Raw genomic sequence first — 14,247 nt, 5'->3', positions numbered from 1 at the left:
TGGGGGCCGGTACTAAGGTGGGAAACAATAGGATTTTTGTACTCACCGTAAAATCCATTTCTCTTCCGTTCATGGACGGACACAGCAGCCTTTGACCTTAGGGTTATATCCGCTTCCTGAAGGGAAGCGGATATAACCCTAAGGTCAAAGGCTGCTGTGTCCGTCCATGAACGGAAGAGAAAAAGTAATTGTGTGATCGCTGATTGGCTACAATGTGACCCCCCCCCCCCCCATATGACAGAGCCAATCATCTGACAACAGTCACACTCACCTCTTTAAAGCAGAACGGCATGGTCAGCACGCTGACCCCCACTATGCTGTTCACAATGTTCATGATGAGTCCCCAGTAAGAAGCCGCCATCTTTGTTGCGTGGAGATGTATAAATAAATTATATTATACAAAATAAAGATATATATATTCAATTGTGCAAAAATAAAAAGTTACATCGGACGTTCCAAAAATACAAAATATAGAATTTTTCCTTTAAAACGAGTCCAAAAAACAAAAAAAAAAGACAAAACTGCAACTTGGAGAGAAAAACAGAAAACTTCCTGCCGGCACAGAAATGGGAAGTCCGATATCTGACCGGAAAGGTGAAAGCGGACGAATCGGTAACTGGGAAGAGATCCGATATGGCGGTCTGGGATCTTGGTGGGGGAGGGGTGTGAAGTTGGAAGAGATGTAACTTGTAACTCCTGAGCAGCGAATGTCACTTTGTATTCCCTCTTTATATGACAATCCGGGTCAGGTGACTAGTTCTCCTCCTTCTGTAATACAATTCAGCTCACAGCGTCCTCGGGGCCACCTTCCTCTGATCCTGGAAAAGGAGGGGCCCCGCAGATTAGCAGAGTCCTGATTGGTCCTTTTTTCTGGGGATCTGGAAATGAAGAGAAATATGATGAAGAGGGTACTAGTTAGAGGACAGCATCAGGAGATAAGTGGAGGGTACTACTAGTCAAAAGACAGGGGGTACTAGTCAAAAGACAGGGGGTACTAGTCAAAAGACAGGGGGTACTAGTCAAAAGACAGGGGGTACTAGTCAAAAGACAGGGGGTACTAGTTAGGGGGCAGAGGCCCAGATACCAGTCAGAGGCATGAGGGTAACCAGCCAGTAAGGATGAGCTCCAGCGTGTTTGAATGCTACACGTGCAGAGCCCGCCAGAAAGTCTGCACGGCGCTGCGCTAATTACAGCCGGCTGCAGAGATCGGGAAATGCCTCCCTGGCTGTGATTAGCGCAGCGCAGTGCAGACTTTCTGGCGGGCTCTGCACGTGTAGCATGTGAACACGCTGGAGCTCATCCTTACCAGCCAGATGACAGAAGGTTCCAGACAGCAGGTAAAAGGTATTAGTCAGAAGACAGAGACTTCTAGTCAGGAAGTAGAGGGGAATAAGTAATAAGCTAAGAGTACTAGCCAGGGGTAAAGAATACTAGTAAGCAGTTAAAAAAGACTACTTAGGAGGGTAGAGAGGGCACCAGTCGGGGAGGGGGGGGGGATAGAGGGCACCAGTCGGGGAGGGGGGGGGGGATAGAGGGCACCAGTCGGGGAGGGGGGGGGGGGTAGAGGGCACCAGTCGGGGAGGGGGGGGGGGATAGAGGGCACCAGTCGGGGAGGGGGGGGGGAGAAATAGAGGGGACCAGCCGGGGAGGGGGGAGGGGGGGAAATAGAGGGGACCAGCCGGGGAGGGGGGGGGAAATAGAGGGGACCAGCCGGGGAGGGGGGGAAATAGAGGGGACCAGCCGGGGAGGGGGGGAAATAGAGGGGACCAGCCGGGGAGGGGGGGAAATAGAGGGGACCAGCCGGGGAGGGGGGGAAATAGAGGGGACCAGCCGGGGAGGGGGGATAGAGGGGACCAGTCGGGGGGGGGGGGATAGAGGGGACCAGTCGGGGGTGGGGGGATAGAGGGGACCAGTCGGGGGGGGGGATAGAGGGGGACCAGTCGGGGGGGGATAGAGGGGGACCAGTCAGGGGGGGATAGAGGGGGACCAGTCAGGGGGGGATAGAGGGGGACCAGTCAGGGGGGGATAGAGGGGGACCAGTCAGGGGGGGATAGAGGGGGACCAGTCAGGGGGGGATAGAGGGGGACCAGTCGGGGGTGGGGGGATAGAGGGGACCAGTCGGGGGTGGGGGGATAGAGGGGACCAGTCGGGGGTGGGGGGATAGAGGGGACCAGTCGGGGGGGGGGGGATAGAGGGGACCAGTCGGGGGTGGGGGGATAGAGGGGACCAGTCGGGGGGGGATAGAGGGGGACCAGTCAGGGGGGGATAGAGGGGGACCAGTCAGGGGGGGATAGAGGGGACCAGTCAGGGGGGGATAGAGGGGACCAGTCAGGGGGGGATAGAGGGGACCAGTCAGGGGGGGATAGAGGGGACCAGTCAGGGGGGATAGAGGGGACCAGTCAGGGGGGGATAGAGGGGACCAGTCAGGGGGGGATAGAGGGGACCAGTCAGGGGGGGATAGAGGGGACCAGTCAGGGGGGGATAGAGGGGACCAGTCAGGGGGGGATAGAGGGGACCAGTCAGGGGGGGATAGAGGGGACCAGTCAGGGGGGATAGAGGGGACCAGTCAGGGGGGGATAGAGGGGACCAGTCAGGGGGGGATAGAGGGGACCAGTCAGGGGGGATAGAGGGGACCAGTCAGGGGGGATAGAGGGGACCAGTCAGGGGGGATAGAGGGGGACCAGTCAGGGGGGGATAGAGGGGGACCAGTCAGGGGGGGATAGAGGGGGACCAGTCAGGGGGGGATAGAGGGGGACCAGTCAGGGGGGGATAGAGGGGGACCAGTCAGGGGGGGATAGAGGGGGACCAGTCAGGGGGGGATAGAGGGGGACCAGTCAGGGGGGGATAGAGGGGGACCACTCAGGGGGGGATAGAGGGGGACCACTCAGGGGGGGATAGAGGGGGACCACTCAGGGGGGGATAGAGGGGGACCACTCAGGGGGGGATAGAGGGGGACCAGTCAGGGAGAGATAGAGGGGACCAGTCAGGGGGGGATAGAGGGGACCAGTCAGGGGGGGATAGAGGGGACCAGTCAGGGGGGGATAGAGGGGACCAGTCAGGGGGGGATAGAGGGGACCAGTCAGGGGGGGATAGAGGGGACCAGTCAGGGGGGGATAGAGGGGACCAGTCAGGGGGGGATAGAGGGGACCAGTCAGGGGGGGGATAGAAGGGACCAGTCAGGGGGGGGATAGAAGGGACCAGTCAGGGGGGGGATAGAAGGGACCAGTCAGGGGGGATAGAGGGGACCAGTCAGGGGGGGGATAGAGGGGACTAGTCAGGGGGGGGATAGAGGGGACCAGTCAGGGGGGGATAGAGGGGACCAGTCAGGGGGGGATAGAGGGGACCAGTCAGGGGGGATAGAGGGGACCAGTCAGGGGGGGATAGAGGGGACCAGTCAGGGGGGATAGAGGGGACCAGTCAGGGGGGGATAGAGGGGACCAGTCAGGGGGGGATAGAGGGGACCAGTCAGGGGGGGATAGAGGGGACCAGTCAGGGGGGGATAGAGGGGACCAGTCAGGGGGGGATAGATGGGACCAGTCAGGGGGGATAGAGGGGACCAGTCAGGGGGGGATAGAGGGGACCAGTCAGGGGGGGATAGAGGGGACCAGTCAGGGGGGATAGAGGGGACCAGTCAGGGGGGATAGAGGGGACCAGTCAGGGGGGATAGAGGGGACCAGTCAGGGGGGGATAGAGGGGACCAGTCAGGGGGGGATAGAGGGGACCAGTCAGGGGGGATAGAGGGGACCAGTCAGGGGGGGATAGAGAGGACCAGTCAGGGGGGGATAGAGGGGACTAGTCAGGGGGGGATAGAGGGGACCAGTCAGGGGGGGATAGAGGGGACTAGTCAGGGGGGGATAGAGGGGACTAGTCAGGGGGGGATAGAGGGGACCAGTCAGGGGGGATAGAGGGGACTAGTCAGGGGGGGATAGAGGGGACTAGTCAGGGGGGGATAGAGGGGACTAGTCAGGGGGGGATAGAGGGGACCAGTCAGGGGGGATAGAGGGGACTAGTCAGGGGGGGATAGAGGGGACCAGTCAGGGGGGGATAGAGGGGACCAGTCAGGGGGGGATAGAGGGGACCAGTCAGACGATCCATGTACCGGTATCGGGGGGTGGTGGAGGGTTCGCTCTGCACACTCGGTGTCCCCGGTCAGGCGGAGGGTTCCGGTCTCCGGTGATTACAGGGCTCCATGCTCCGGGCTGTCAGTCTCATTTCCCGGCATGCCCCGGGCGGATGACGTGTCTCTGGTAAACACAGACGTGACGTGGCGGTAGAAGAGCCGCGCTGTCACCGCTCTCCCCCTCACCTTCGGCGGATCCTTCTTCTCACTTCCCGACCTCTCCCCCGGCTCCGGTCTCCGCTCACCCCCCAGCCCCGTATCCCCGGCGTGACAGACAGGCAGCTTCTCTCCACTTCCGGGTTCTCTCCGCCACAGTCCGTATCCAGGAAGTGAGCCACACCAGCGAGTTGAGGGGAGGGGACAGCTCGGCCACTGGAGGGGGGAGAGGGAAAATAGCGACACCGCACGGCTGGAGGACCAACAATACACCGCTAGAGGGGAATCCCCTGCCACGTTTATTACCAGCAGAATCAGATGATATTATTTTATATTTTTTATTATCATCACATGACCAGCACTGCACTACACTGTGTATTATTACTACTGATAAATAGAAGTTCATTTCACTTTATTATATTCATATTACATTTTCACATCCTATTGTTATTAAGAGAATTACGTTATATTTATGTTTTACATTCAATTTTATTATTAAATCTGAATTCCTGGGATAATAAATCCATCGACCATTCTTCTAGAATCTTCTCCCAGATCTGTGCAGTAATCCAGTGTGAGACTTCCTGTAATAAAGACCGCCCGCTGCTGCCCTCTCTCGTTGTGTAGGGGGACTGGTCTTGTCTCCGCCCCCTCCTGTAGCGGGTGGAGCCTGCTGGGCCCCTCCCACAGCTCTGCTCTCTCTCCTTGTGCAGGGGGACTGGTCTTGTCTTCGCCCCCTCCCGAGAAAATGAAGTTTAATGCTTCCGAGAATGCGTCGAATTGTTTCCGAGCAATGCGTCGGAATTTTGCGCGTCGGAATTGCTACAGACGATCGGATTTCTGCGCTCGCGACCCATGGCTGGGATCTTAAAGGGGGACGTACATGTACGCCCTTGTGCCCAGCCGTGCCATTTTGTCGACGTATATCTGCGTGCGGCGGACCTCGATCGGTTAAATGTACCCATATTGCTACACTTAGAGGCGCCTCTCTTCTCTTTTATACTCCGTTGTGACATGACGCTACTTGTATATCAAGACATCGCTTGTATATCAAGGCAAAATTTATTTTAAAATGTTGCTTGTCTTTCAAAACGCTCTCAGACCAAGTTACTCTCAAACCAAGGTTTTACTGTGTATGGAACTGTCTACACTAAGACGGAGGCCCCCAACGAGGATCATCAATGTGGCTTCCGCCTAGCATCGTGCTACCTTTAGAAAATGCCAAGGGAAGAAGATGGTCACCTTCAGGAGGAAACCCCCACAAACAGCAACGGTGATGGGCAGGGCCACCATCAGGAATTATAGGGCCCCTTACACAGCTTCAGGCATGGGCCCCCTGGAGCAGAGAACCAACTGGGGGGGGGGGGGGGGGCTGCCGCCTGAAATTGAGAAAAGGAGGGGGGTGGGGGGTGCTGCCGCAAATTGAGAAGGGGGGGGGGCCTTTACAAAAAAAGAAGAAAAAAATAAAAATATATATAAAAAAGGGGGGCCTTGGGGACCTCTGGGCCCTTTAATAAAAAGAAATAAGAAATATATATATATTTTTTTTAAAAGGGTGGTTGCCATCTGTGGCCCTGGGGACCTCTGGACCCTGTATATATATATATTAATATTATTATTTTTTATAAAAACAAATTACAAAAAAAGGGGGGTTGCCTTCCAGGACCTCTGGGCCCTTTAAAAAATAAAAAAAATATATATAAACAAAAATAAAAAAATAAACATTTAAAAAAAAGGGGGTTTGCCACATGGGGCCCTGGGGACCTCTGAGCCCTTTAATAATATATATATATAAAATAAAAGAAATAAAAAAATATATAAAAAAAATATTTTTTTTTATAAAAAAGGGGGTTGTCATCTGGGGCCCTGGGGATCTCCGGGTCCCTGGGGACCCCTAAAAAAAATGGCCCTTTAATAAAAAAATATATATAAAAAAAAAAAAAGGGGGGGTTGCCATCCGGGCCCCTGGGGACCTTCGGGCCCCTTACAGGTGTACTGCCTGTACCCCCCTGATGGGGGCCCTGGTGAAGGGCACCACCAGGGTGCGGATGCGCCACACACAGCAACCAATCAGATCTCAGGTACAGTCAGAACACGGACAGGCCATTTCTGATTGGTTGCTGCGCGTTATTGCGCGTTGCCCTAATTAATAAACTCAGAAATGTGACGAGGATTATTCATACAATTAAATGTCTGCCTGGCGGCGGTGAAGTTCCGGCGCGGCGCGTACATTGCGTTCGGCCCGTGGGAAGGGCCCCTTATTGCGTTTGATAAGGGAGGGGCCAAGCAGGATGTCCACAATTACACCCCATCTAATTCCTGGCACCCGCCTTCCATCTCTGCAAATACCTTCCTCAGCGTACATTCCGTCTGTTTGCAGAAGTATTACTCCGAATATCACCGAGCACAGCCAGGCGTCGGGCACTGCCCGCTAAACCAAGCCCCTCCCCCACATTGTTCAACAAAAATCCTGAACCTGAACACCGAGATTTATCTACATTGATTCCTAATCCGTTCCGTGCGAATCACCCGATACATTGTATTCACTTTCTATAAATGTCTCCTATGAATAAATCCCGGAGGTGTCCCAATATACAGCAACAGGATCATTCTTCAGAAAAACTCCACAAGGTGACCCGACCTAGGGTGGGATGATGTCATCAGTCTGCTGCAGGCAGGAGGAGGCATTTCCTCAGTCTCCCCTCCCCCAGTGATCAGACTGTTCATTGTAACTTTGTAGAAGGAGGAGGAGGCATTTCCCCAGTCTCCCCTCCCCCCAGTGATCAGACTAAAAATAGTGCCTCCTTATCAATGCTCGCCAGTGCCACCTCGTCAGTGCCCATCAGTGCAGCCTGTCAGTGCCCATAAGTGATGCCTGCCAGTGCCCATCAGTGATGCCTTTCAGTGCCTCCTCATCAGTGCCACCTACCAGTGTCGTCTATCCGTGCCTCCTATCAGTGCCCATCAGTACTGCATATCAGTGCCACCTATCAATGCTGCATTAGAGTGCCTCCTTATCAGTGCCCATCAGTGCCTGCTTATAAGTACAATGCCAATCAGTGCCTCCTTATCAGTGCCTGCTTATCAGTACAGTGCCCATCAGTGCCTCCTTATCAGTGCAGCCTGTCAGTGCCCATCAGTGATGCCTTTCAGTGCCTCCTTATCAGTGCCACCCACCAGTTCCATCTATCTGCGCTCATCAGTGTCGTCTATCCGTGCCGCCTATCAGTGGCCAAAAGTGGTGTCTAGGAGTGCCCATCAGTACTGCATATCAGTGCCGCCTATCAATGCTGCATTAGATTGCCTCCTCATCAGTGCCCATCAGTGCCTCCTTATCAGTACAGTGCCCATCAGTGCCTCCTCACCAGTGCCTGCTTATCAGTACAATGCCCATCAGTGCCTTCTCATCAGTGCCCATCAGTGCCTCATTATCAGTACAGTGCCGCCTCATCAGTGCCCATGAGTGCTGCCTCTCAAGTGCCCATCAGTGCCATTTCATCAGTACCCATCAGTGCAGCCTATCCGTGCACATCAGTGAAGGAGAAAACTACTTATTTACAAAATTTTATAACGGAAACAAAGAAAAACATTATGGGCCAGATTCTCGTAGATCGGCGTATCTTTGTTCCGGCGTAGCGTATCCGATTTACGTTACGCCTCCACAACTTAGACGGGCAAGTGCTGTATTGTCAAAGCACTTGCCTCCTAAGTTACGGCGGCGTAGCGTAAATAGGCCGGCGTAAGCGCACCTAATTAAAATGTGGAACAGGGGGGGCGTGTTTTATGTAAATAACTTGTGACCCGACGTGATTGACGTTTTTCACAAAAACGGCGCATGCCCCGTCCGTGGACATATCCCAGTGTGCATTGCTCCAAATACGCCGCAAGGACGTATTGGTTTTGACGTGAACGTAAATGACGTCCAGCCCCATTCACGGACGACTTACGCAAACAACGTAAAATATTCAAAATTCGACGCAGGAACGACGTCCATACTTAACATTGGTACGCCTCATATAGCAGGGGCAACTTTACACTGGGAAAAGCCATAACGTAAACGGCGTATCTGTACTTCGTCGGCCGCGTACGTTCGTGAACTCGCATATCTAGCTGATTTACATATTTCTAGGCGTAAATTGGCGTACACGCCCCTAGCGGCCAGTGTAATATGCAGTTAAGATCCGTCGGCGTAAGAGACCCCCTTATTAGAAGTCTAAACATTTCTCCGGCAGCCGAAGGGTCAAGCGATCGCCGGAGCCGCCGGAGTCCCTTCTCCAAATTCCTGATGTCTAATGAGCCAGATAACGCGGTTTTATTATTAATCATTGGCGCTTTCAGAAAACGGCTTTGCGGCGATTCCGACTTCTGGGGAGAAATCAATAGGAGACCGAAAATTGTAAGTATGCAAATGACACGGCGACAAAGGCGCTCATCTGTATAATGAACACTTAGACTTCATTTACTCAATTATGTTTCTCAAAAGCCCCCCCCCCTCCTCCTCCACTCCTCCTCCTCCACCCCCCCTCTCCTCCGCCCCCCCCCCCCCACCCCAAAAGATTTCACATCGCTTCCGCATCAACTTCCCGACATTTCTCTGCATAAAATTATTCCTTCGGTGTGAAATTGAGCTCCCGCTAATGGCGCGCTCGGGGGGGGGGGGGCCCTCTCCGTGAATTTCTGAGGATCTGCGGGAAATCCGGTCTCCTGGGTTCCCCCCCCCCCCCACGTGTGGAGCCGGGGACAAAGAGGGACACGGATTCTAGCGGAGAGGACGCCGCCGCGGTGCCTGGCGGGGAAGGATGGTGGCTGCCGTCACCGGAGACATTGGTAATAAATTCCATTAGCCGCGGGCTAATAACGGACGGCCATGGAGGTTGCAGAGCCCCCCCCCCACATTGGGAGGAATGTCAATGAAGAGACCTTGTCATCTTGTCCATTCAAGGTGAAGTGACAGGGTCTCTTTAAAGCCTCCCAACCTTTCCGACTTTTCCTTCCCCCACCTCAAAATATCCAATGTCTTCTGGTATTGGGGCTGACAGATGGGGGGCCAAAGCCACGTCCTACGCCTCAGCATCATGCAAGGAGGAGGTCACATGCTGTGATAGGTGACACCCCTTGGTAGGTGACGCGGCCTCTCCCAAGGCTTAGAGACAACGTGGTCTTCACCGGGTCACCCTGAGTAATAGGCCAGTGACCCAAGGTGACACGGGTTGTGACCCTAGGGATCACCCCAAAAAAGGGTCACAGGGACTATGCTGCCGAAAACGGGAGAGAGATACTGCATGAGGTCATGGTTCAGGTGGAGGCAGGCAAGAGAGTAGTCAGTATCCAGGCAGAGGTCAGGTAGTAAGGAAGAGAGTAGTCAGTATCCAAGCAGGGGTCAGGTAGTAAGGAAGAGAGTAGTCAGTATCCAAGCAGAGGTCAGGGCAGGTAGTAAGGAAGAGAGTAGTCAGTATCCAGGCAGAGGTCAGGGAAGGTAGTAAGGAAGAGAGTAGTCAGTATCCAAGCAGAGGTCAGAGTAAGTAGTAAGTAAGAGAGTAGTCAGTATCCAGGCAGAGGTCAGGGCAGGTAGTAAGGAAGAGAGTAGTCAGTATCCAGGCAGAGGTCAGGGCAGGTAGTAAGAAAGAGAGTAAACAGTATCCAGGCAGAGGTCAGGGCAGGTAGTAAGAAAGAGAGTAGTGAGTATCCAAGTAGAGGTCAGGGCAGGTAGTAAGAAAGAGAGTAGTGAGTATCCAAGTAGAGGTCAGGGCAGGTAGTAAGGAAGAGAGTAGTCAGTATCCAAGCAGAGGTTAGGGTAGGTAGTAAGGAAGAGAGTAAACAGTATACAGGCAGAGGTCAGGGCAGGTAGTAAGAAAGAGAGTAGTCAGTATCCAGGCAGAAGTCAGGGCAGGTAGTAAGGAAGAGAGTAGTCAGTATCCAAGCAGAGGTTAGGGTAGGTAGTAAGTAAGAGAGTAGTCAGTATCCAAGCAGAGGTTAGGGCAGGTAGTAAGGAAGAGAGTAGTCAGTATCCAGGCAGAGGTCAGAGTAGGTAGTAAGGAAGAGAGTAGTCAGTATACAGGCAGAGGTCAGGGCAGGGAGTAAGGAAGAGAGTAGTCAGTATCCAGGTAGAGGTCAGGTAGTAAGGAAGAGAGTATTCAGTATCCAGGCAGAGGTCAGGGCAGGTAGCAAGGAAGAGCGTAGTCAGTATCCAGGCAGAGGTCAGGGCAGGTAGTAAGGAAGAGAGTAGTCAAAAAGAGTTTTTGTAAATGTTTCCTTTTTTAATGACTTAAAATAGAACATACCACACTTGGCCACTAGATGGTGCTCAGTATTATTTCCTATGATAAGTAGCGCCATCTAGTAGTCAGATGTGATGTTTTCTCTTTTAAACACATTTTTTTTTTTTTTTTTACCCCGTTTGCACAGAATGAACGTCCATAAACTTTCACTTGGGGGAATTTTATTAATTTATTGTTATAAATACCCCCCCCCTCCCCTCCCCCCACCACAGATTCCAGTACACACACGCCTCTTGTATTCAGACCGTGTTTGCTTATCCCGGAGTTCACCTTTAACACACCTGTCCGGGTTTTACCGGAATTCTAATCTTTTAATCTCTTTTCAGTATTTTTCACATTCTCACCATTCGAGGCAGTAAAGAAAATATTTGCATTTTGTCATCCATTATTTTTACACGGATGACGCAGAATGGCGACGGGGGTGTGTCATCAGTCATGGGGGGGGGGGAGTGATTGAGCAGCCGCGTTCTGACACCTCCAACAAAAGGACTTCTCTGCCCCGACTTGTCCTTATACAGATTCCCTTTAATTAGATTCAGTTGGGTAGATTCAGAGAGCAATTACGCCTGCGTATCCATAGATACGCCGCGTAATTGCTAAGTAGCGCCGGCGTATCTACTTTATGTATTCAGAAAGCTAGATACGCCGACTGTAGCCTAAGATACAACTGGCATAAGGCTCTTACGCCGTCGTATCTTAGGGTGCATTCTGACGCTGGCCGCTAGGTGGCGCTCCCATAGATGTCAGCGTAGAGTATGCAAATGACATACTTACGCCGATTCACGAACGTACGTGCGCCCGGCGGTAGTTTTTTTACGTCGTTTGCGTTTGTCGTTTTCGTCGTAAGGCTGCTCCTGCTATTAGGAGGCGCAGCCAATGTTAAGTATGGACGTCGTTCCCGCGTCGCGATGTGAAAATTTTACGTCGTTTGCGTAAGTCGTCCGTGAATGGCGCTGGACGCCATTTACGTTCACGTCGATACCAATGACGTCCTTGCGAAGTCAATTACCGCAATGTACGTCAGGGAAATTTTAGGGACGGCGCATGCGCAGTACGTTCGGGGCGGGAAGGCGCCTAATTTAAATGATCCACGCCCCCTACGGGATCATTTGAATTACGCGCGCTTATGCCGGCCCCTTTTACGCTACGCCGCCGCAACTTTACAGGCAAGTGCTTTGTGAATCAAGCACTTGCCCGTAAAACTTGCGGAGGCGTAACGTAAATGTCATTCGTTACGCCGCCCCAGTTTTGCGCGCCCCTACCTGAATCCACCTTCGTCTATTCACCTGTTATATACACCTGACGTTCGTCTATTCACCTGTTATATACACCTGACGTTTGTCTATTCACCTGTTATATTCACCTGACCTTTGTCTATTCACCTGTTATATACACCTGACGTTCGTCTATTCACCTGTTATATTCACCTGACCTTTGTCTATTCACCTGTTATATACACCTGACGTTCGTCTATTCACCTGTTATATTCACCTGACCTTCGTTTATTCACCTGTTATATACACCTGACGTTCGTCTATTCACCTGTTATATTCACCTGACCTTCGTCTATTCACCTGTTATATACACCTGACCTTCGTCTATTCACCTGTTATATTCACCTGACGTTCGTCTATTCACCTGTTATATACACCTGACGTTCGTCTATTCACCTGTTATATTCACCTGACGTTCGTCTATTCACCTGTTATATACACCTGACGTTCGTCTATTCACCTGTTATATACACCTGACCTTCGTCTATTCACCTGTTATATATACTTGACGTTCATCTATTCACCTGTTATATATACCTGACGTTCATCTATTCACCTGTTATATACACCTGACGTTCATCTATTCACCTGTTATATATACCTGACGTTCATCTATTCACCTGTTATATACACCTGACGTTCGTCTATTCACCTGTTATATACACCTGACGTTCGTCTATTCACCTGTTATATTCACCTGACCTTCGTTTATTCACCGGTTATATACACCTGACCTTTGTCTATTCACCAGTTATATACACCTTACGTTTGTCTATTCACCTGTTATATTCACCTGACCTTCGTTTATTCACCTGTTATATACACCTGACCTTCGTCTATTCACCTGTTATATACACCTGACCTTCGTCTATTCACCTGTTATATACACCTGACGTTCGTCTATTCACCTGTTATATATACCTGACGTTCATCTATTCACCTGTTATATACACCTGACCTTCGTCTATTCACCTGTTATATACACCTGACGTTCGTCTATTCACCTGTTATATACACCCGACGTTCGTCTATTCACCTGTTATATTCACCTGACCTTCGTCTATTCACCTGTTATATACACCTGACCTTCGTCTATTCACCTGTTATATACACCTGACGTTCGTCTATTCACCTGTTATATTCACCTGACCTTCGTCTATTCACCTGTTATATACACCTGACCTTCGTGTATTCCCCTGTTATATACACCTGACCTTCGTCTATTCACCTGTATCTTACCAACCAACTTCTGAGATGGGAACGAGGGAGACTTGTTAGAAAAAGTATGTAGGTATAGGACCAGGGCCGTCTTAATAGCATCATGGGCCCCTGGGCAAAGTAATGCTCTGGGGCCCCTACAATGATGACAGTGCAGGTAAACAGCCATCAAGTAGGTAGGAGACAGACTGTCTCCCCTGTGCATCTATCACTCTCAGTGCCATCATGGGGCCCCCAATTTCAGGGCAGTGTGGGCTCAAGGACCAGCTGCTTTGGGGAAAGTTCAGGCCCCCCCCCCCATGCAGCTTGGGCCCCTGGGCAGTGCCCAGGTGTGCCCTCTCATTAAGACAGCCCTGTATAGGACACGCCCCCTGCCACGCCCTCTGCAAGGAGATTTATACAAAAAAAATGACTAGTTAAACCCACAAGTGCTCTTTTTATTACAACTACTATTTCTTTATATTAGATTTTGGAATTTTACAAATGCAGCAATTTAGAAATTGGATGAAATGTTTATCAGTGTGAGATAAAAAGTGCATTTTATATAGAACTCTACAGATCAGAACAACATGAGGGACCAATGAGGAGGAAGGAGGGACTTTGTTCTGACTCAGGGACAGTTGGGAGCGATGCTGTAAGTGAAGGATAATGATGACAGGTTCACTTTATCCCAACCTAACCTCCCGCACTCAGCAAATGTGGGCAATTACCCGGCTTCGCCAATAGGGGGAGGTGTGTACACATCGTAATCAGGCAGATTCCTGGCCAATAGCATTTCCCACAGATCAGCACTTTGAAGTCCAGATCTCTTCTCCTTTGATATGTATTGTATGGAAATCACTTTGTATATAATACGGATATATTGTGTGTTGTGTTATTATATGTTTGTTGGGTGATAAGAGACAAGCGATCCTTCTACAAAATGAGACATGTAAGGCCGGGGGAGGGAATTACGGATCGTTCACACCGATGCTTCGTGGAATCGCGCGTTACAATAAAGCAGATTGCGGACGTTTCGTTATTGATTATCGTTGTTTTCTTCCTTTCATTTCTTTGGTCGATGAAATTATGCAAAGTGAGTTTACAACTGACTGTTCCTGTATGGCCGTCTGCAAGCAGTGGTGTAGAGTGGGGGGCGTCAGCCCACGGGGCAAGGCAAGTCATTTGCACCCCCTAACCCATGGACTTTTACATACCCCCC

At 51.4% G+C, this 14,247-nt stretch overlaps 1 protein-coding gene across 4 annotated transcripts in view; it reads right to left on the bottom strand.

Annotated features, from left to right (window-relative positions):
* Positions 1-4,435, bottom strand: part of SLC38A10 (solute carrier family 38 member 10) — a 61,636-nt gene extending 57,201 nt beyond the window's left edge. For 2 of the 4 annotated variants that reach the window (XM_040330963.1, XM_040330966.1), the window contains exons 1-2: positions 4,100-4,434; positions 272-878 (exon numbers count right to left, since the gene is read on the bottom strand). In XM_040330963.1, coding sequence (XP_040186897.1) covers positions 272-361 — 90 coding nt within the window. In that variant the 5' untranslated portion in view covers positions 362-878; positions 4,100-4,434. Of the gene's footprint in view, positions 1-271; positions 879-4,099 lie in introns of all 4 variants that reach the window. The other 2 variants (XM_040330965.1, XM_040330964.1) reach the window with 2 other exon arrangements.
* Positions 4,436-14,247: the final 9,812 nt, after the last annotated feature.

This window comes from Rana temporaria, chromosome 12, assembly GCF_905171775.1.
Source record: "Rana temporaria chromosome 12, aRanTem1.1, whole genome shotgun sequence".
Lineage (NCBI taxonomy): Eukaryota > Metazoa > Chordata > Amphibia > Anura > Ranidae > Rana > Rana temporaria.
Note: the sequence above shows the minus strand (reverse complement) of the source record. Positions and strands in the feature narration are given on the sequence as shown.